The following is a 22402-nucleotide window of genomic DNA, read 5'->3' on the forward strand; positions in this document are numbered from 1 at the left end:
ATACCTTTAAACAACTCACAAAGTTATAAACTGGAAAACTACCCACCATGGATCAGAACTGAAAGTCAAAGTCAAACGTTGAGTTTATTGTCATATGCTACCAATATCTACTACCACTGAGCAGGAGGTACCACAGCACCAGGTTTAGGGACAGTTATTATGCTACAATCAGCGGAGTCCTAAACCAGTTTGGATAACTTCACTCATTTCAATTCTGAACTGACTCCACCATCTACAGACTCCCTTTCAATGACTCTACAAATCATGTTCTCAGCATTATCTACTTTATATGCATGGGGTGCAGGTCGATGGCACTATACACTTTAAATGGTTTGGCATGGACTAGATGGGCTGAAGGGCCCGTTTCTGTGCTGTACATTTCTATGACTGATTTGTGTTTTGCGCATTGGTTGTCAGTCTTCATTTGTCTATAATTTTTTTCCCCACAAATTCTATTGTATTTCTTTATTTTCCTGTAAATAGCCACAAGGAAATGAATCTCAAGGTAGTATGTGGTGACATACAGTATATGTACTTTGAAGATAAATTGAATTTGATATCTGTAAGTACGAGGGTAGAATCTGGGGAATTGATGAGAATATGGGGAGAATAAAATGGGATCAGTTCAGATAGGTAGTGGTAGTTGGTTCAGACTCTGTGGGCCAAAGGGCCTATTTCTGTGCTGAATGTACTGTATCTTTATATAACTCTAAGAAGTATTCATATAATCAGGATACACTTGTCTGTCGTATCTTTTTGTTAAAATAGAGTCTGCACAATTCCACAGGTGCATTGAAAAAAACTTACTTGCAGCACCATCACAGGCACACAGCATCAGAGACACAACATACACAAGAAAAATGTAAATTAAACACAAATTATACAAGAAAAGGCACAATTAGTAGAAATAAACAAGATCCACCATAGTACAAAGTGATCATGATGATGATGATAGGCGTTCGTTAGTCTCATGAGACCATGGATTTGCGCCTTGGAAAGTTTCCAGGGCGCAGGCCTGGGCAAGGTTGTATGGAAGACCATGCTGCAAGTCTCCCCTCTCCACGCTACTGATGTTGTCCAAGGGAAGGGCAGTAGGGCCGATACAGCTTGGCACCGGTGTCATTGCAGAGCAATGTGTGGTTAAGTGCCTTGCTCAAGGACACAACACGCTGCCTCAGCTGAGGCTCGAACTTGCAACCTTCAGATCACTAGACGAACGCCTTAACCACATGGCCATGCGCCAACACAAAGTGATCATAATGTTGCTGTATTGAAGTGGTGATTCGGGTTGTGCCGGTTGGTTCAAGGACTTTACACCCAAAATGAACTGTTTTACTTGAGATCAGCGAGGTGGCTGGAATTGTCTGCTTTGTCATCCCCAGGGTCTGCGATGGAATCGGTCGCTGCTGTGGCTTTCGGTTGCTTACAATCAAATTGGGGATGAAGGAGCAATAAAACTGGCTAAGGTGAGTGGATAGGGGGGTTTCTGTGACAGTTTGTCTGTCATCAAGATGGTGACGGATGAAGAAACGGAGCAACCTGTCCCATTCCAGGGCACACAGAGGACTGCTGCATGTCCCTAAGGTGCAACGTGGTCGGCAAAGATTGGTTGGGTCGAACGGCTTTATCTGTGCTGTATTGCTCTATGACTATGCTGAGTAGGACTGGGAGACCACACTCTGTGCGGACTGCTGTAGATCTTACACCTACCACTCTGATTCCGATTCCGACCATTCCATCTTCTCCAAATTCCGAGAGAGATCCAGCATGGAATTAGGCCTTTTGGCCCACCCCATTCCAAACACCCATTTACACCCATCATTTTATTCTTCCCAACATTCCCTATCAACTCCCTCCAGGTTCTACCCATCACAATTCACAGCAGCAATATACAGCATCAGCAACATGACGCACACAGCATGGTGTTGTGGTCTTCTATTGGGTTATGGGGGAATGGGGTTGAGAGGGATAATAAATCAGACTCTAAACTGGATGACCTAGTTCTTCTCCTACACTTTATGTCTTAGATACACGTGACGAGAATTAAACACGGATCTCTGGAACTACAACACAGCCATTGCGCCAATCATACTAAGTATACTGCAAGCAAAACTCATGCCTGGAGCTAAAATATTAAAATGTAGGAAGCATTCAGAAGGTCAGGCATCATCTGTGAAATGAATCTGTGGACCTCCACTCCGTCTGCCACAACAGACAGGATCTCCCGGTTGCCACCCACTTCAACTCTGCCTCCCATTCCCATTCGGATATGTCCTCTACTGCCATGATGAGGTCAAACTCAGGTTGGAGGAGCAACACCTCATATACCATCTAGGTAGTCTCCAGCCCCTTGGTATGAACATAGAATTCTCCAACTTCCGGTAATTTCCTCCCCCTCCCTTCCCCTATCCCTATTTCACTCTGCCCCCTCCCCCAGCTGCCTATCACCTCCCTCATGGTTCTGCCTCCTTCTACTACCCATTGTGTTTTCCCCATCCCTCCTTCACCTTTCCTGCCTATCCCCTCCCTGCTTCCCTCCCCCAACCCTTTATCTTTCCCCTTACTGATTTTTCACCAGGAACCTACCAGCCTTCTCCTTCCCACCCTCCCCCCACCTTTTTTACAGGGCCTCTGCCCCTTCCCTCTACAGTCCTGACGAAGGGTTCAGGCCCGAAACGTTTACTGATCGTTTCCACGGATGCTGCCCGACCTGCTGAGTTCCTCTAGCATGTTGTGAGTGTTGCTTTGATCCCAGCATCTGCAGAGTACTTTGTGTCACCTGTGGAATGAAAAATGGTTAATGTTTCAGGTTAAAGACCATTTGAACTTAGAAACTGAGAAAAGTAAGGTGGGAAGAGTCAGTTAGAAGAAAAAGTATTTTCCAGCTCTGGCAGTTAAATTCCTCAGATTCAGAGTAGGGATGTGTTTATGTGGCCAATGTCATGTGTCGCTTCTTTGCTACAGGTTCTAAGTCCATTTGCACTGACCCACGAGGAGATCGTGGAGAGGAGACTCCTGCAGTTCAACTCTCAGGAGAGCCGGAGATCGGTGAGGCTCGATTTCTCTTCTCTTGGCTTCCCCACCCACCCCTCAGCTAATCCTAGAGGGTATCAGGAATGATAGAGTGGTCACCCATGTAGAGACTTAAGCACAGGAGCAGGCCCTTCAACCCATCATGTCCATCCTAGCATCCAGGCATTGGTCCATTGCTTATCCCATTCATCAGAATTGGAATCAGCTGAGAGTCCGAGATGGCTCAGATAAAAGAAATTCACGGCAAGATCAGTGGTATTTTCTGCATCAGGGTAGAAAGAGGGAGCAACACAGTCAAAGTCAAGTTTACTGTCACATGTACAATGGTGCAATGAAAAACTTCCTATTAGCAGCATCACAGGCACACAGCATCAGCTGAGCAGTATTCACAAGAAAAACGTTAAGATAGATTATACATAATTTTTACAAAAAAGCAGATATATAAAGTCCATTTTCGTGACAAGTACCCAAATACATGAAGCTGACAGTAAAAGAGGAGAGAGGGCTCTCCTTCTGCCGTGTGGGACAGGGATATAGAGTCAAACCACTCAGCAACAGCCCTTCGGTCCATCATGTCTCTGCTAACCCTCCTACACTCATCACATTCCCCAGTACTCAGTCCAAACACTTCTCAGTCTCAGTGATCCAACTGCTTAAACAGGTACTCCTTCAATGTGGGAGTCTCTGCCCCCACCACCTCCTCAGGCAATGTGTCCCAGATTCCAAACCTCTGTAGCGGAATAAATTCCTCCCCAGATCCCCTCTAATTCTCAACCTTGTTATTCTAAACCTACATCCTCTTGTTTTAAGCAACTCTACCACGGATTAAACTTGCCCGTTGTCCGCTACTGAGAGCAGTAGGGTTTCTTTTTTCCTTAATCTCACAGAGCCATGCAGCATAGAGAAAGGCCCTTTGGCCCACAGTGTTTATACTGACCTTTCAGCACCCATCTACACCAACCCCGTATCCCGGCACATCGTCTGTCGCCTTCACTGACTCAGTGATTCAAGTACTCATCCAGGTACTTCTTCAGTGTTGTGAGAGTCTCACCCTCCACACCAAGGGTTGTGTTAATGATTAGGCTAGGCACACGGACGTCAGTGGCAAGATCGGGGCAGCGCGGTAACGTAATGGTTAGCTAAACTTTACAGAGGTGTATAAAATCTTGAGGGGTACAGACAGGGTGAATCCACACAGTCTTTTTTTTACCCTGGAGTTGTGGGATCTCTAATTAGAAGGCATAAGATTTAATGCTAGAGGGGAGAGACTTAATAGGAACCTGAGGGACAACATCTTCACTCAGAAGGTGGTGAGTATATGGATGAACTGCCAGAGAAAGTCATACTTTAACAACATATGGGACGGCACGGTAGCGTAGCAGTTAGTGCAGTGTTTCCCAAACTTTTTTAGTCCAATGCCCTCCTAAAGCATCTTCATACCTGCCAACTCCCCCCAAAGCATCTTCATACTTGACAACTCCCCCCAAAGCATCTTCATACCTGCCAAATCCCCCCAAACCACCTTCATACTTGACAACTCCCCCCAAAGCATCTTCATACCTGCCAAATCCCCCCAAACCACCTTCATACTTGCCAACTCCCCCCAAAGCATCTTCATACTTGCCAACTCCCTCCTAAACCATCTTCATACCTGCCAACTCCCCCCAAAGCATCTTCATACCTGCCAACTCCCCCCAAAGCATCTTCATACTTGCCAACTCCCCCCAAAGCATCTTCATACTTGCCAACTCCCTCCTAAACCATCTTCATACCTGCCAACTCCCCCCAAAGCATCTTCATACCTGCCAACTCCCCCCAAAGCATCTTCATACTTGCCAACTCCCCCCAAAGCATCTTCATACTTGCCAACTCCCCCCAAAGCATCTTCATACTTGCCAACTCTCCCCTAAACCATCTTCATACCTGCCAACTCCACCCAAAGCATCTTCATACTTGCCAACTCCCCCCAAAGCATCTTCATACTTGCCAACTCTCCCAAACCACCTTCATACTTGCCAACTCTCCCCTAAACCATCTTCATACCTGCGAACTCCCCCCAAAGCATCTTCATACTTGCCAACTCTCCCAAACCACCTTCATACTTGCCAACTCTCCCCTAAACCATCTTCATACCTGCCAACTCCCCCCAAAGCATCTTCATACTTGCCAACTCCCCCCAAACCACCTTCATACTTGCCAACTCCTCCCAAACCACCTTCATACTTGCCAACTCTCCCTTAAACCATCTTCATACCTGCCAACTCCCCCCAAAGCATCTTCATACTTGCCAACTCCCTCCTAAACCATCTTCATACCTGCCAACTCCCCCCAAAGCATCTTCATACCTGCCAACTCCCCCCAAAGCATCTTCATACTTGCCAACTCCCCCCAAAGCATCTTCATACTTGCCAACTCCCCCCAAAGCATCTTCATACTTGCCAACTCTCCCAAACCACCTTCATACTTGCCAACTCTCCCCTAAACCATCTTCATACCTACCAACTCCCCCCAAAGCATCTTCATACTTGCCAACTCTCCCAAACCACCTTCATACTTGCCAACTCTCCCCTAAACCATCTTCATACCTGCCAACTCCCCCCAAAGCATCTTCATACTTGCCAACTCCCCCCAAACCACCTTCATACTTGCCAACTCCCCCCAAAGCATCTTCATACTTGCCAACTCTCCCAAACCACCTTCATACCTGCCAACTCCCCCCAAAGCATCTTCATATTTGCCAACTCCCCCCAAACCACCTTCATACTTGCCAAATCCTCCCAAACCACCTTCATACTTGCCAACTCCTCCCAAACCACCTTCATACTTGCCAACTCCCCCAAACCACCTTCATACTTGCCAACTCTCCCTTAAACCATCTTCATACCTGCCAACTCCCCCCAAAGCATCTTCATACTTGCCAACTCCCCCCAAAGCATCTTCATACTTGCCAACTCTCCCCTAAACCACCTTCATACTTGTCAACTCTCCCAAACCACCTTCATACTTGCCAACTCCCCCAAACCACCTTCATACTTGCCAACTCTCCCTTAAACCATCTTCATACCTGCCAACTCCCCCCAAAGCATCTTCATACTTGCTAACTCCCTCCTAAACCATCTTCATACCTGCCAACTCCCCCCAAAGCATCTTCATACCTGCCAACTCCCCCCAAAGCATCTTCATACTTGCCAACTCCCCCCAAAGCATCTTCATACTTGCCAACTCCCCCCAAAGCATCTTCATACTTGCCAACTCCTCCCAAACCACCTTCATACTTGCCAACTCCCCCAAACCACCTTCATACTTGCCAACTCTCCCCTAAACCATCTTCATACCTGCCAACTCCCCCCAAAGCATCTTCATACTTGCCAACTCCCCCCAAACCACCTTCATACTTGCCAACTCCCCCCAAAGCATCTTCATACTTCCCAACTCTCCCAAACCACCTTCATACTTGCCAACTCTCCCCTAAACCATCTTCATACTTGCCAACTCCCCCCAAAGCATCTTCATACTTGCCAACTCCCCCCAAAGCATCTTCATACTTGCCAACTCCCCCAAAGCATCTTCATACTTGCCAACTCTCCCAAACCACCTTCATACTTGCCAACTCTCCCTTAAACCATCTTCATACCTGCCAACTCCCCCCAAAGCATCTTCATACTTGCCAACTCCCTCCTAAACCATCTTCATACTTGCCAACTCCCCCCAAAGCATCTTCATACTTGCCAACTCTCCCAAACCACCTTCATACTTGCCAACTCTCCCCTAAACCATCTTCATACCTGCCAACTCCCCCCAAAGCATCTTCATACTTGCCAACTCTCCCAAACCACCTTCATACTTGCCAACTCCCCCAAACCACCTTCATACTTGCCAACTCTCCCTTAAACCATCTTCATACCTGCCAACTCCCCCCAAAGCATCTTCATACTTGCTAACTCCCTCCTAAACCATCTTCATACTTGCCAACTCCCCCAAACCACCTTCATACCTGCCAACTCCCCCCAAAGCATCTTCATACCTGCCAACTCCCCCCAAAGCATCTTCATACTTGCCAACTCCCTCCAAAGCATCTTCATACTTGCCAACTCTCCCAAACCACCTTCATACTTGCCAACTCCTCCCAAACCACCTTCATACTTGCCAACTCCGCCAAACCACCTTCATACTTGCCAACTCTCCCTTAAACCATCTTCATACCTGCCAACTCCCCCCAAAGCATCTTCATACTTGCCAACTCCCCCCAAACCACCTTCATACTTGCCAACTCCCCCCAAACCACCTTCATACTTGCCAACTCCCCCCAAAGCATCTTCATACTTGCCAACTCTCCCAAACCACCTTCATACTTGCCAACTCTCCCCTAAACCATCTTCATACTTGCCAACTCCCCCAAACCACCTTCATACTTGCCAACTCCGCCAAACCACCTTCATACTTGTCAACTCCCCCAAACCACCTTCATACTTGCCAACTCCCCCAAACCACCTTCATACTTGCCAACTCTCCCTTAAACCATCTTCATACCTGCCAACTCCCCCCAAAGCATCTTCATACCTGCCAACTCCCCCCAAAGCATCTTCATACTTGCCAACTCCCCCCAAACCACCTTCATACTTGCCAACTCCCCCCAAAGCATCTTCATACCTGCCAACTCCCCCCAAACCACCTTCATACTTGCCAACTCCCCCCAAAGCATCTTCATACTTGCCAACTCTCCCAAACCACCTTCATACTTGCCAACTCCCCCCAAAGCATCTTCATACTTGCCAACTCTCCCAAACCACCTTCATACTTGCCAACTCTCCCCTAAACCATCTTCATACCTGCCAACTCCCCCCAAAGCATCTTCATACTTGCCAACTCTCCCAAACCACCTTCATACTTGCCAACTCTCCCCTAAACCATCTTCATACCTGCCAACTCCCCCCAAAGCATCTTCATACTTGCCAACTCCCCCCAAACCACCTTCATACTTGCCAACTCCTCTCAAACCACCTTCATACTTGCCAACTCCGCCAAACCAGCTTCATACTTGCCAACTCCCCCAAACCACCTTCATACTTGCCAACTCCCCCAAACCACCTTCATACCTGCCAACTCCCCCCAAAGCATCTTCATACTTGCCAACTCCCCCAAACCACCTTCATACTTGCCAACTCCCCCCAAACCACCTTCATACTTGCCAACTCCCCCCAAAGCATCTTCATACTTGCCAACTCCCTCCTAAACCATCTTCATACCTGCCAACTCCCCCCAAAGCATCTTCATACCTGCCAACTCCCCCCAAAGCATCTTCATACTTGCCAACTCCCCCCAAAGCATCTTCATACTTGCCAACTCCCCCCAAAGCATCTTCATACTTGCCAACTCCCCCCAAAGCATCTTCATACTTGCCAACTCTCCCAAACCACCTTCATACTTGCCAACTCCGCCAAACCACCTTCATACTTGCCAACTCCCCCAAACCACCTTCATACTTGCCAACTCTCCCTTAAACCATCTTCATACCTGCCAACTCCCCCCAAAGCATCTTCATACCTGCCAACTCCCCCCAAAGCATCTTCATACTTGCCAACTCCCCCCAAACCACCTTCATACTTGCCAACTCCCCCCAAAGCATCTTCATACTTGCCAACTCTCCCAAACCACCTTCATACTTGCCAACTCTCCCCTAAACCATCTTCATACCTGCCAACTCCCCCCAAAGCATCTTCATACTTGCCAACTCTCTCAAACCACCTTCATACTTGCCAACTCTCCCCTAAACCATCTTCATACCTGCCAACTCCCCCCAAAGCATCTTCATACTTGCCAACTCCCCCCAAACCACCTTCATACTTGCCAACTCCCCCAAACCACCTTCATACCTGCCAACTCCCCCCAAAGCATCTTCATACTTGCCAACTCTCCCAAACCACCTTCATACTTGCCAACTCCCCCCAAAGCATCTTCATACTTGCCAACTCCCTCCTAAACCATCTGCATACCTGCCAACTCCCCCCAAAGCATCTTCATACCTGCCAACTCCCCCCAAAGCATCTTCATACTTGCCAACTCCCCCCAAAGCATCTTCATACTTGCCAACTCCCCCCAAAGCATCTTCATACTTGCCAACTCTCCCAAACCACCTTCATACTTGCCAACTCCGCCAAACCACCTTCATACTTGCCAACTCCCCCAAACCACCTTCATACTTGCCAACTCTCCCCTAAACCATCTTCATACCTGCCAACTCCCCCCAAAGCATCTTCATACTTGCCAACTCCCCCCAAACCACCTTCATACTTGCCAACTCCTCCCAAACCACCTTCATACTTGCCAACTCTCCCAAACCACCTTCATACTTGCCAACTCCCCCAAACCACCTTCATACCTGCCAACTCCCCCAAACCACCTTCATACTTGCCAACTCTCCCTTAAACCATCTTCATACCTGCCAACTCCCCCCAAAGCATCTTCATACCTGCCAACTCCCCCCAAAGCATCTTCATACCTGCCAACTCCCCCAAACCACCTTCATACTTGCCAACTCTCCCTTAAACCATCTTCATACCTGCCAACTCCCCCCAAAGCATCTTCATACTTGCCAACTCCCCCCAAACCACCTTCATACTTGCCAACTCCCCCCAAACCACCTTCATACTAGCCAACTCCCCCCAAAGCATCTTCATACTTGCCAACTCTCCCAAACCACCTTCATACTTGCCAACTCTCCCAAACCACCTTCATACTTGCCAACTCTCCCAAACCACCTTCATACCTGCCAACTCCCCCCAAAGCATCTTCATACCTGCCAACTCCCCCCAAACCACCTTCATACTTGCCAACTCCTCCCAAACCACCTTCATACTTGCCAACTCCCCCCAAAGCATCTTCATACCTGCCAACTCCCCCCAAACCACCTTCATACTTGCCAACTCCTCCCAAACCACCTTCATACTTGCCAACTCCCCCAAACCACCTTCATACTTGCCAACTCCCCCAAACCACCTTCATACTTGCCAACTCCCCCCAAAGCATCTTCATACTTGCCAACTCCCCCCAAAGCATCTTCATACTTGCCAACTCTCCCAAACCACCTTCATACTTGCCAACTCTCCCCTAAACCATCTTCATACTTGCCAACTCCCCCCAAAGCATCTTCATACTTGCCAACTCCCCCCAAAGCATCTTCATACTTGCCAACTCTCCCAAACCACCTTCATACTTGCCAACTGTCCCCTAAACCATCTTCATACCTGCCAACTCCCCCCAAAGCATCTTCATACTTGCCAACTCCCCCCAAACCACCTTCATACTTGCCTACTCCTCCCAAAGCACTTCCATACTTGCCAACTATATGCTAACATGAGAAAAATGATTCTGCTTTAAATTTTTATTTGTCTCTAAACCTAGCTTACACAGTACCTGTGCACTGTGCAGCAGCTTCGATATCAATATGATCCTTGAGCTTGATGGTTTTTAGCAACAGTTGAAATATCTGGTTTAAGTTGTGACAGCAAAAGCCTCAAGTCTCCATGTGTAACAGTGTCCAAGCAGTTTCTGTATTTTGTGAGCAGATGGTTCACTGCACTGAAGCCTCTCTGAACAAGGAAGAGGATGGAAATGCAATGAAGAGTAGTTTGGCTCTTCCCCAAGGATCAGGAAACTTCATGTGACAGAATAGCCACATACCACAAAAGCTAACATTTTTGAAAAACATTTTTGCTTCTTCATTCTGAATTTTTATTATTTCTTCTTGCAATCTCTCTTCCTCTCTTTAATCAAATTGAAGAGACTAGGAGAGAGGAGGTTGGTTCACAACAGGGGGTTGGGAACAAGTGCAGAGAGACAGAGGGGTGTAAAATGAGGATAGAGGCAAAAAGTAGTAAGGTGAAAAGTAAATGTGACAGGCCGGCAAACCCAGGGCAAAAATCAAAAAGGGCCACTTTTCCACATAATTGTATAAGGGCTAAGAGTGTTGTAAAAGTAAGCCTGAAGGCTTTGTGTGTCAATGCAAGGAGCATTGGTAACAAGGTGGATGAATTAAAAGTGCAGATGTTATTAATGAATATGATATAGTTGGGATCACAGAGACATGGCTCCAGGGTGACCAAGGATGGGAGCTCAACATTCAGGGATATTCAATATTCAGGAGGGATAGACATGAAAGAAAAGGAGGTGGGGTAGCATTGCTGGTTAGAGAGGAGATTAACACAATAGAAAGGAAGGACATTAGCCAGGAGGATGTGGAATCGATATGGGTAGAGCTGCATAACACTAAGGGGCAGAAAACGCTGGTGGGAGTTGTGTACAGGCCACCTAACAGTAGTAGTGAGGTTGGGGATGGCATTAAAAAGGAAATTAGAAATGCGTGCAATAAAGGAACAGCAGTTATAATGGGTGACTTCAACCTACATATAGATTGGGTGAACCAAATTGGTAAGGGTGCTGAGGAAGAGGATTTCTTGGAATGTATGCGGGATGGTTTTTTGAACCAACATGTCGAGGAACCAACTAGAGAGCAGGCTATTCTAGATTGGATATTGAGCAATGAGGAAGGGCTAATTAGCAATCTTGTCGTGAGAGGCCCCTTGGGTAAGAGTGACCATAATATGGTGGAATTCTTTATTAAGGTGGAGAGTGACATAGTTAATTCAGAAACAAAGGTTCTGAACTTAAAGAAGGGTAACTTTGAAGGTATGAGACATGAATTAGCTAAGATAGACTTGCAAATGATACTCAAAGGGTTGACAATGGATATGCAGTGGCAAGCATTTAAAGATCGCATGGATGAACTACAACAATTGTTCATTCCAGTTCGGCAAAAGAATAAACCAGGGAAGGTAGTGCACCCGTGGCTGACAAGGGAAATTAGGGATAGTATTAATTCCAAAGAAGAAGCATACAAATTAGCCAGAAAAAGCGGCTCACCTGAGGACTGGGAGAAATTCAGAGTCCAGCAGAGGAGGACAAAGGGCTTAATTAGGAAAGGGAAAAAAGGTTATGAGAGAAAACTGGCAGGGAACATAAAAACTGACTGTAAAAGTTTTTATAGATATGTGAAAAGAAAAAGATTGGTTAAGACAAATGTAGGTCCCCTACAGACAGAAACAGGTGAATTGCTTATGGGGAGCAAGGACATGGCAGACCAATTGAAGAACTACTTTGGTTCTGTCTTCACTAAGGAGGACATAAATAATCTTCCGGAAATAGTAGGGGACAGAGGGTCTAGTGAGATGGAGGAACTGAGGGAAATACATGTTAGTAGGGAAGTGGTGTTAGGTAAATTGAAGGGATTAAAGGCAGATAAATCCCCAGGGCCAGATGGTCTGCATCCCAGAGTGCTTAAGGAAGTAGCCCAAGAAAAAGTGGATTCATTAGTGATAATCTTTCAAAACTCTTTAGATTCTGGACTAGTTCCTGAGGATTGGAGGTGGCTAATGTAACCCTGCTTTTTAAAAAAGGAGGGAGAGAGAAACCGGGGAATTATAGGCTGGTTAGCCTAACATCGGTGGTGGGGAAAATGCTAGAGTCAGTTATCAAAGATGTGATAACAGCACATTTGGAAAGCGGTGAAATCATCGGACAAAGTCAGCATGGATTTGTGAAAGGAAAGTCATGTCTGACAAATCTCATAGAATTTTTTGAGGATGTAACTAGTAGAGTGGATAGGGGAAAACCAGTGGATGTGGTATATTTGGATTTTCAAAAGGCTTTTGACAAGGTCCCACACAGGAGATTAGTGTGCAAACTTAAAGCACACGGTATTGGGGGTAAGGTATTGATGTGGATAGAGAATTGGTTGGCAGACAGGAAGCAAAGAGTGGGAATAAATGGGACCTTTTCAGAATGGCAGGCAGTGACTAGTGGGGTACTGCAAGGATCAGTGCTGGGACCCCAGTTGTTTACAATATATATTAATGATTTAGATGAGGGAATTAAATGCAGCATCTCCAAGTTTGCAGATGACACAAAGCTGGGCGGCAGTGTTAGCTGTGAGGAGGATGCTAAGAGGATGCAGGGTGACTTGGATAGGTTGGGTGAGTGGGCAAATTCATGGCAGATGCAATTTAATGTGGATAAATGTGAGGTTATCCACTGGTGGCAAAAACAGGAAAACAGATTATTATCTGAATAGTGGCCGATTAGGAAAGGGGAGGTGCAACGAGACCTGGGTGTCATTATACACCAGTCTTTGAAAGTGGGCATGCAGGTACAGCAGGCGGTGAAAAAGGCGAATGGTATGCTGGCATTCATAGCAAGAGGATTCAAGTACAGGAGCAGGGAGGTACTACTGCAGTTGTACAAGGCCTTGGTGAGACCACACCTGGAGTATTTGTGCAGTTTTGGTCCCCTAATCTGAAGAAAGACATTCTTGCCATAGAGGGAGTGCAAAGAAGGTTCACCAGATTGATTCCTGGGATGGCAGGACTTCCAGAAGATGAAAGACTGGATCGACTAGGCTTATACTCTCTGGAATTTAGAAGATTGAGGGGGGATCTTATTGAAACGTATAAAATCCTAAAGGGATTGGACAGGCTAGATGCAGGAAGATTGTTCCCGATGTTGGGGAAGTCCAGAATGAGGGGTCACAGTTTGAGGATAAAGGGGAAGCCTTTCAGGACCGAGATTAGGAAAAACTTCTTCACACAGAGAGTGGTGAATCTGTGGAATTCTCTGCCACAGGAAACAGTTGAGGCCAGTTCATTGGCTATATTTAAGAGGGAGTTAGATATGGCCCTTGTGGCTAAAGGGATCAGTGGGTATAGAGGGAAGGCTGGTACAGGGTTCTGAGTTGGATGATCAGCCATGATCATACTGAATGGTGGTGCAAGCTCGAAGGGCTGAATGGCCTACTCCTGCACCTATTTCCTATGTTTCTATGTTTCCCGTTCTTCCACCTTGCAAAGAAATGTGTTAATTACCCAGTCCAAAATTTCCAGATCGTTCAATTCCTTGAATGTTCTGAAAATCCTCCTTCAGTGACTGCAGGTGTAAGGAGTACTCTTGCAAATCACTGTCTGTGAAAGAGAGTTTCCATGCAGGGAAACTGTGAGAACATTCTTCTCCCCATATTTTGCTTATATATGTCCAATCTTACGATAAAAGTGGACACTGCACTTTTTGCCTGGATTAAATTGAAATTTTCACCCTGCAGTTTCATATTTTGAATGTTCATTTCATCATACAGATTGGCTAGATTTTCCAAGTCTCCAGGTAGAAATTCAATCTTGTTTCTCAAACTTTTGTTGACTTTGAGCAAAAATTCAACCACAGTGTCAAAAAGATCAAAGACACATTTTAAGCAGCAGCCTTTTGACAGCCAATGCACTTCAGTGTGAAGAAGCAAGCGTTCAAACTGTTCATCATTATCTTGGCATAACTGGTGAAATATTCTGCTATTTAATAGATGAGTTTTAATTTTGTTGATAGCAGATATTACAAGAGTTGTGCTTGAAAAAAAGTCACTGGCTGCAGTTTTTGGCTGCAAGATGTTGACAATGAATTACACAATGGATTGTAAACAGACTTACAATTTATTTTTTCATAAATGCCTCTAAACCAGCATGGTGACCTGTCATATATGGTGCTCCATCTGTTGCACAAGAAATCCTGTTCCTAATCAGAATACTTTTATCCTCAGAATACATTTTGAGCTCGTCATAGATTGATTCTCTGCTGATATTTGTTTTTAACTTCTTACAAATTAAATCTCTTATAAACTTTTCCATAAACTTATTTTTTTCTTTCTATATTACCATGTATTGCATTGAACTGCTGCTGCTAAGTTAACAAATTTCACGATGCATGCCAGTGATGATAAACCTGATTCTGATTCATTTTTGATAAACTGTACGTATGCTATTAGCAATGCCTCATTGTCTCACACAGGTGTATCCCAAGTTCTGGTTTTTGTAGCTCTGTACTTAGTTGATACTCAATGATGCTCATTCATTTCATCAATATGACAAGCTGCAGAGTTAGTACTCAGCGGAATTGATTTTAAGATACTGGTATCCATTTTGAGAACAGTGCTGAGCACTTCTGATACAGCAAATGTTATTAATCTTTCACCAATTGCATGAGATTTTCCACACTTTGTTTTCATTTTGGAAATGTTATAAGAAGCAATGAGACCACTATCAAGGGCATTTTTAGTTTTTGTGGCAGACAACTCAAGTGTGCAACACTTTTCAAAAGCTTCTTTCATCTTCTGGAACTGAGTAATACCTTAAGTAGCCTTTTCAGGGTGTCTTTTACGGAAATGTTCCTGCAATCTTAATGGTTTCATGGTTGTATTGACACACTATCTGTAGTTTCTGTTTCTTAGAAGGATTAGAATTCAAGGCTTCACCACTGAATGGTCTATTTCACCATTTGGTTCCAGCCAGCACATATCGTTGCGTGACCTGTTTTCCGTAGATCTGTAGAGAAAGTTGAGAGGGTGTACTTGACTTACCAACTGTTAAATTGCATGAACTTGTTTCATGCTGTGAGTCAAGGGGAACTGTTGGGCACTCTGGTTACTAATTTATGCATTCCCAATAATGTCTGTTTGGTTGGTAAGGTCGGATGAGATTACCGAGTGTCAGATGCGTTGTGATGCCGAGTGTTCACTGCCTGCAGAGCTATGGTTCCTCCTATGTTACAGTGCCTCATCCTTTTTTTTTTGGAAGTGCCTGCTCTACTAATGAATGGCCAGGTCTCATGCCTTGTTAGGGTGCTGCCTCCCGAGCCCCCCCTCCCCAAGAATCTTGAACACCCCCCAATGACTTCTATCTCCCCTAACACCCCCTTAGGACACCCCCCCTTAGGAATCACTGGGTTAGTGTAATGCTATTACATTGCCAGTCACTTAAGTTCAATTCCTGCAGAAGTCTGTAAGAGTTTCTACGTTCTCCCTGTGACGTGGGGATTCCTCTGGGTGCTCCAGTTTCCTCCCAAAGTCCAAAGACGTGTATGGGTTGTTATGTTAATAACTCACATGGGAGTATTTGGGCAGCACGGGCCTGTTGAGCTGGAAGGTCCTGTTACTGTGCTATTTCTCTAAATAAAATAAAAAATGTCACTCATTGCCAGCTCTCCTTCCCCTGAGTTGAGAGGAATGCAGTCCCCTTCCACAGAGTGATAGGAAGGCCTGATCCAGCAGTGATGGCTGCAGTGAGTGATCATACCATCTCCCATGGCTGTGGTGGCTTGCTCAAAGGTACTCCTACTGTCACGCAGTTATACGTCCAGAAATAGGCCCTTTGGCCCAACCAGTCCAAGTTCACCAACATGCCTTGCTGACAACGCAACACAGAATGCTGGAGGCAGCAACTGTGGAGCAGAATAAGCAGTGGATATTTTGGATTGAGACCCTTCATCAGGACTGGAAAGGAAGGGGGCAGAAGCCAGAATAGGGTAAGGATGATCTCTGCCCCTTTATCAAGGCAGCAGAAAGTGTAGACAGAGTCCACGGAGAGGAAGCTGGCTTCCTTGATGTGCTGAGGTGAGTCCACAACTCTTTGCAGTCTCTTGTGGCCAAGGGCAGAGCAGTGAGGTATCCAGATAGGATGCTTTCTATTCTCATAACCAATAATAAAATAAAATAGTAGCGGGATTTACCATTTAGTAATAATGGTCAGTTAGGCACAGAAAGAATCTGTATTTACTGACAAGTACCTTTATTGACTCAGTTCACAAGCACGTGAATTTGCACTTCTGATACCTGTGTGAACACCTCCCCCTCGTACCCCATCCATTATTTAGATACACCCACCTCCCCCTCGTACCCCATCCGTTATTTATATACACACATTCTTTTTCTCTCTCTCCTTTTTCTCCCTCTGTCCCTCTGACTATACCCCTTGCCCATCCTCTGGGTTTCCCGCCCTCCCCCTTTTCCTTCTCCCCGGGCCTCCCATCCCATGATCCTCTCATATCCCCTTTGCCAATCGCCTGTCCAGCTCTTGGCTCCATCCCTCCCCCTCCTGTCTTCTCCTATCATTTTGGATCTCCCCCTCCCCCTCCCACTTTCAAATCTCTTACTAGCTCTTCCTTCAGTTAGTCCTGACGAACGGTCTCGGCTTGAAACATCGACTGTACCTCTTCCTAGAGATGCTGCCTGGCCTGCTGCGTTCACCAGCAACTTTGAAGTGTGTTGCTTGAACACCTACTAAGTTTCCTTGACCCTCCAGGAACAGTTAAAGAATAGAAAAGGTTAATACCCAGGAAAGGAGTCTATGCAGACCAGATTTTCCTTATGGTATCGATCTAACGTCCACCTATCCAATGTGGCAGTCTTCCATATCCACAACTACCAATGCACCATAAGTTACAGTAAGGCAAGGGTTAAAAACAACATTCAGGTGAGGATGACTACAGCAGAGTGCAGTCAAACCCGAGACAAGACAGACCTTTGAAGTAAGATTACCAGAGCCAATCTTGTTTACTGCAGGCAGATAGGTGAGATTAACTGTGGCAGTGAGTAATCAGCCTAGAAGAACAATCCAGAGTTATCGCTGCCTGTCCTCCCAAAACCTTTCATTTTTATTCCTTCCCATCATCAGATCAATCTCGGATGTTTCAGTTTCATTGGCTCAAGGTCATCTGACTGACTTGTGTTAGTTCTCTGTGGATGTAGCACAGGCTACAAGCAGTATTGTTTTATGGCTTCGTTTTCAACTTTGTGCTTTAGCTGACTTCTTGTGTTCTAATCAACTCTGACTGGTTCAAACCACTCAAACCAGGTCACCCAAGAGCACAGATTGCTTCTTCAAGCCTGCCACTTTACATAATAAACAGTTTATCTGAAAATGGTTTAGCAGATCGTTAGCTAAAACTCATTGTGTCTACATTCAATTGCTCTTGGCCCGAAACATGACTATACTCCCTCCTGTAGATGCTGCCTGACCTGTTGAGTTCCTCCAGCATTTTCGGTGTGTTGCCTGTCTCTGGTCAACAAAAATAGCTGGGCCCAACAGACATACTCGTACAACTCAAACGCGTTTAATTTACTTGTGCACAAGGAGAACAGCATGGCCCCTGTCACCCATATTGTTCTGAAGCCAGGACAGAAGACTGCAATTTTTATACAGAATTAGCTTATCACTGATAGATATTGACCATATGGTAAATTGTATATATTTGAATTTCTTACTTACAGGATTAGTCACCATAGAGGTGTTAAAAGTCAATAGAAATTACAGTTGACAACCAATGACAGTTTCTCTGAAGTTAGTAAAGCAATTGTCCCTTAGTTGTTAGATGTGTTTCACATCCTTCCTTTATTCCTATCTTGTCTCTCTCCAGCACCCCCTAAAGGGAACTATGTTCTTCTAGGCTGATTACTCAGTGCCACAGTTAATCTCACCTACCTGTCTGCAGTAAACAAGATTGGCTCTGGTAATCTTACTTCAAAGGTCTGTCTTGCCTCAGTTTGACTGCACTCTGCTGTAGTCATCCTCACCTGAATGTTGTTTTTAACCCTTGCCTTACTGTAATTTACACACTGTAACTTATGGTGCATTGGTAAAAATTGGTGAGGGTTGATGGAGAAATGCCAAATTTCTTTAACCTCCTGAGGAGCTTTCTTGGCTGTGGTGTCTATGTGGTTAGACCTGGCCACACTAATGGTGATGTTCACTCCTAGGAGCTTAAAACTCTCAACCCTCTCGACCTTTGCACTGTTGATGTAAATGAGAGCATGTGGAATATGTGCAAAATACATAATGTATGGAGTTTCAGAGGTCGGGACTGAGTGCAGGTCTCTGGAGCGGCTCTACTCACTGCTGCACTGCGCCACCCGTAACTGACTTGTCACACTTCTATCTTACTCATCAGTCCTCTCTGCGGCGGCCAGAGTCAAAGAGTGATCGTAGTAGCCAGATTGAAAGCAGCACCGCCATTGACAAGTCGCAGAAAAGTGCCAAGACTGCCATTAAGAAGAAGGATAAGGTAAGAAATCAAACACCTAGATCTCTCAACCCTTCAGAAACTCCAAAGATTGCGGTTCCCCTGAACTGGATGCACCAAGTCACTTGTGGCTGTGAGGAGTTTCTCTGTTGCTAAAGCATGTGGGGAAAGATTGATACAAGTCCACAATCCCTTATCCGAAATCCCTGGGACCAGTTGCATTTCGGAATTCAGAATTTTTTGGATTTCAGACCCCCCCATACCAAAAAACTCGTATGCTCAAGTCCCTTATTTAACCTGTCTAAGTGCGGTGGACTTTAGGACCCGGCAGCGCACCAAACCTACGCACATCCTCCTGTATACTTTAAATCATCTCTAGATTACTTATAATACCTAATACAATGTAAATGCTTTGTAAATAGTTGTTATACTGTATTGTTTAGGAAATAATGACAAGAAAACATTTTATTTCCAACAAAAACATTCAATAAAACATAAAAATATACAGCTTCAAACAAACCGAATCAAACACATGGTAGATGACTTATTGGAATAAATGTAGAACGTCACCGTCACTATAAAACTTCAATAACTTTTCTTTCTGTTTATTGAAATCATATACAGTGGTAGTTCCGACACTATTTTCTTCAGTCAAACGCCGCACAAACACATCACGATCAAGCTTCTGCAATAACTCCACTTTCTGCGTTATTGATAATGATAGATGCCTCCTTCTCTTTTTCTCATTGTTACCCATAGGGGTATCTGCAGCTCTTTTTGACATTTTCACAGTGAAATTAAGCACAAAGTCAACAGTGAACACAAAATATCAGCAACAGCAAATGCACGTGTAACCAGTACGAGCGCTGAGCCACAACTGACGTCTGGCAGCCTCCGCTAGTGCTGCCACATCACAGCTGAGTGGCGTCAGCTGTTGGCAAAAAAAACTTCGGTTTTCGGAGCTTTTTGGATTTCAGAATTTCGGATAAAGGAATGTGCACCTGTAATGTATTTCCCAGTGGCCAACCACTTCAATTCGACTTCTGACATGTCAGTCCATGGACTGACAAAATGAGGCCAAACTCAGGTTGGAGAAGCAGCACTTCTGGGTTGCTTCCAAGCTGACAGCATGAACTGGGAATCCAGCATTATACTCTCCCTTTACATGAGGTAACCTGATGACTTGCTGCATCCTTTATCTTTAGCCAGATGAATCCCTGGAATGAGAAGGTTGCTCTACCTAAAGAGACAGAATGCATTGGGATTTTATTCTTTAAGGTCTTGCCATATGAAGGCATACAGTACAGAAACAGTCCCTCCAGCCTGACTCGCTAATGCCAGCTGTGTTGCCCAGTCCCACCTTTGCCCTGTAGAGCTCTAAACTTCTCCTTTCCATGTTCAGTATTTATCCGGATGGCTGTGAAATGGTGCTAATATGCCTGTCTCAACCATTGTTGCTGGGAGCTCGTTCCCAATATAAACCACACTCTGTGAAGCTGATGACACCACTATCATTGGGCAAATCAAAGATGGTAACAAAAACAGCATAGAGAGGGAGATTGAAAACTGGCTTAAGGTGCCATGACGACAATCTCACTCACTGTCCGCAAGGCCAGGGAGCTGATTATTGATTCAGGAGGGCCACGAGCCAGTCCTCACCGGCGGATCAGAGGTGGAGAGGGTCAGCAACTTTAAATTCCTCGGTGTTACCATTTCAGAGGAACTGTCCTGGGCCCAGCACGTTAGTGCCATTATGAAGCCCTCCCCACCATTGAGCACATCCACATGAGACGATGTCGCAGGAAAGCAGCGACCATTATCAAGGACCCCCACCATCCAGGCCGTGCTGCTGTCATGAGGAAATAGGTACAGGAGCCTCAGGATCCATGCCATTTATTATCCTTCAACCATCAGTCTTGTGAACCAGAGGGGGGTAACTTCACTCACACCATCATTGAACTGTTCCCACAACCTATGGACTCGCATAAAATGCTGGAGGAACTCAGCAGGCCAGGCAGCATCTATGGAAAAGAGTAAACAGTTGGCATTTCCTGCTGAAGAGTCTCGACCCAAAACATCGACCATTTACTCATTTCCAGAAATGCTGCCTGGCCTGCTGAGTTTCTCCAGCATTTTGTGTGTGTGTTGCTTTGGATTTCCAGCATCTGCAGATTTTCTCCTGTTTGTGATCCCATAACCTATGGGCTCACTTTCAAGGGCTTTTCCTCTCAATATTTATTGCTTATTTGTTGTTATTATTATTTCCTTTTTTTTTCTTTTTGTATTTGCATATTTAGTTGTGCTTTGCACTTTGGTTATTGTCCATCCTGTGGTCTTTCATTGATTCTATTGTGTTTCTTGCATTTACTGTGAGTGAGGGAAAAAAGGGCACTCTTTTTCAAAGGGCATGGTGCCTGCTCTTTTCACTTCCCCCATCGGGCTCATTTGCCCTTTCTGGTCCCACCTATCACCTGATGACCTCTGTTTTGCCCCTTTTTGTGCTGCCACATACTGGCTCCTGTTTCGTGTCCCACTCGGTCCTGCAGCTGGGTGTCAATGTGAAACCTCAACTTTCACCTTTGACCTTGGCTGTCTGCTGAGGGAGGATATATCAGATGTGCATCCAGTGGCAATCCAGTTCAGTGGCTGATCTAATCCAGTCCGGCCTGTGCATGTGGTCCAGTGACCAATGCGATCCAGTCCAGTGGTCGATCTGATCTAGTCTGGCCCATGGGTATGGTCCAGTGACAATCCGCTCTGGTGAGCGAGAGGGAGTGAGGGGACAGAGTGCATGGCATAAGGAGGTGGAGATAGGTGGGTAATGGCTCTGAAAACAGAGTCAGTAAAGGGGCGGGGGGAAGTTGCTGACAATATTGAAGTTTGGAGTGTCATTACAACCGTGATACTCTCTTCTACCTCAGAGTTATAGTCAGATTTATTACCACTTAATTATATGATGTGAAATTGATTTTTTTGTGGCAGCAAGTACAGTGCAAACACACAAACATGCTATAAATTACTAAACTAAATAAATAATGAGGCACTCCGCTCTGGTTCTCTGCCTGCTCGCGATCTTTTCATCTCAAATTGCCAACGAGACATTAACAGTCTCGCGCTCCCCCCTCCTCTTCGAATATTACTCCCCTAAACGCACTGCCCTCCACTCTCTCCATACCAATCCTAATGTTACTACCAAACCCGCAGACAACGGTGGGTGCTGTTGGAGTGTGCCATACTGACCTTTACCTTGCTTAGATCAGGCAGCAATTCTCAGATGCCTCCTCATACCTACCGTACCCCTCGAAGACGACCCCACTCTGGACCATCAGAAAACTGTCCGACACCATTACTGATCTCATCCGCTGCCACCAAATATAGTTCCCTCCCCTGGACTACTCGCCTCTACCTCCTACCCAAGATCCAAACCTGACCGGGTTGGCCCATTGTCTCTGCTTGCTTCTGTCCCACTGAACTCGTATGCTCA

General features: G+C 45.5%; 1 protein-coding gene across 1 annotated transcript in view; it reads left to right on the plus strand.

The window, feature by feature from the left end:
- Window positions 1–1229: 1229 nt before the first annotated feature.
- The window catches only part of LOC140194184 (leucine-rich repeat-containing protein 71-like), a 51254-nt gene continuing 30081 nt past the window's right edge, over window positions 1230–22402 (plus strand). Inside the window, exons 1-4 of the mRNA XM_072251691.1 lie at window positions 1230–1250; window positions 1383–1466; window positions 2965–3048; window positions 18847–18960. Coding sequence (XP_072107792.1) covers window positions 1230–1250; window positions 1383–1466; window positions 2965–3048; window positions 18847–18960 — 303 coding nt within the window. The remainder of the gene's footprint in view (window positions 1251–1382; window positions 1467–2964; window positions 3049–18846; window positions 18961–22402) is intronic.

The sequence above is a fragment of the Mobula birostris genome, chromosome 2 (genome assembly GCF_030028105.1).
Source record: "Mobula birostris isolate sMobBir1 chromosome 2, sMobBir1.hap1, whole genome shotgun sequence".
Classification (NCBI taxonomy): domain Eukaryota; kingdom Metazoa; phylum Chordata; class Chondrichthyes; order Myliobatiformes; family Myliobatidae; genus Mobula; species Mobula birostris.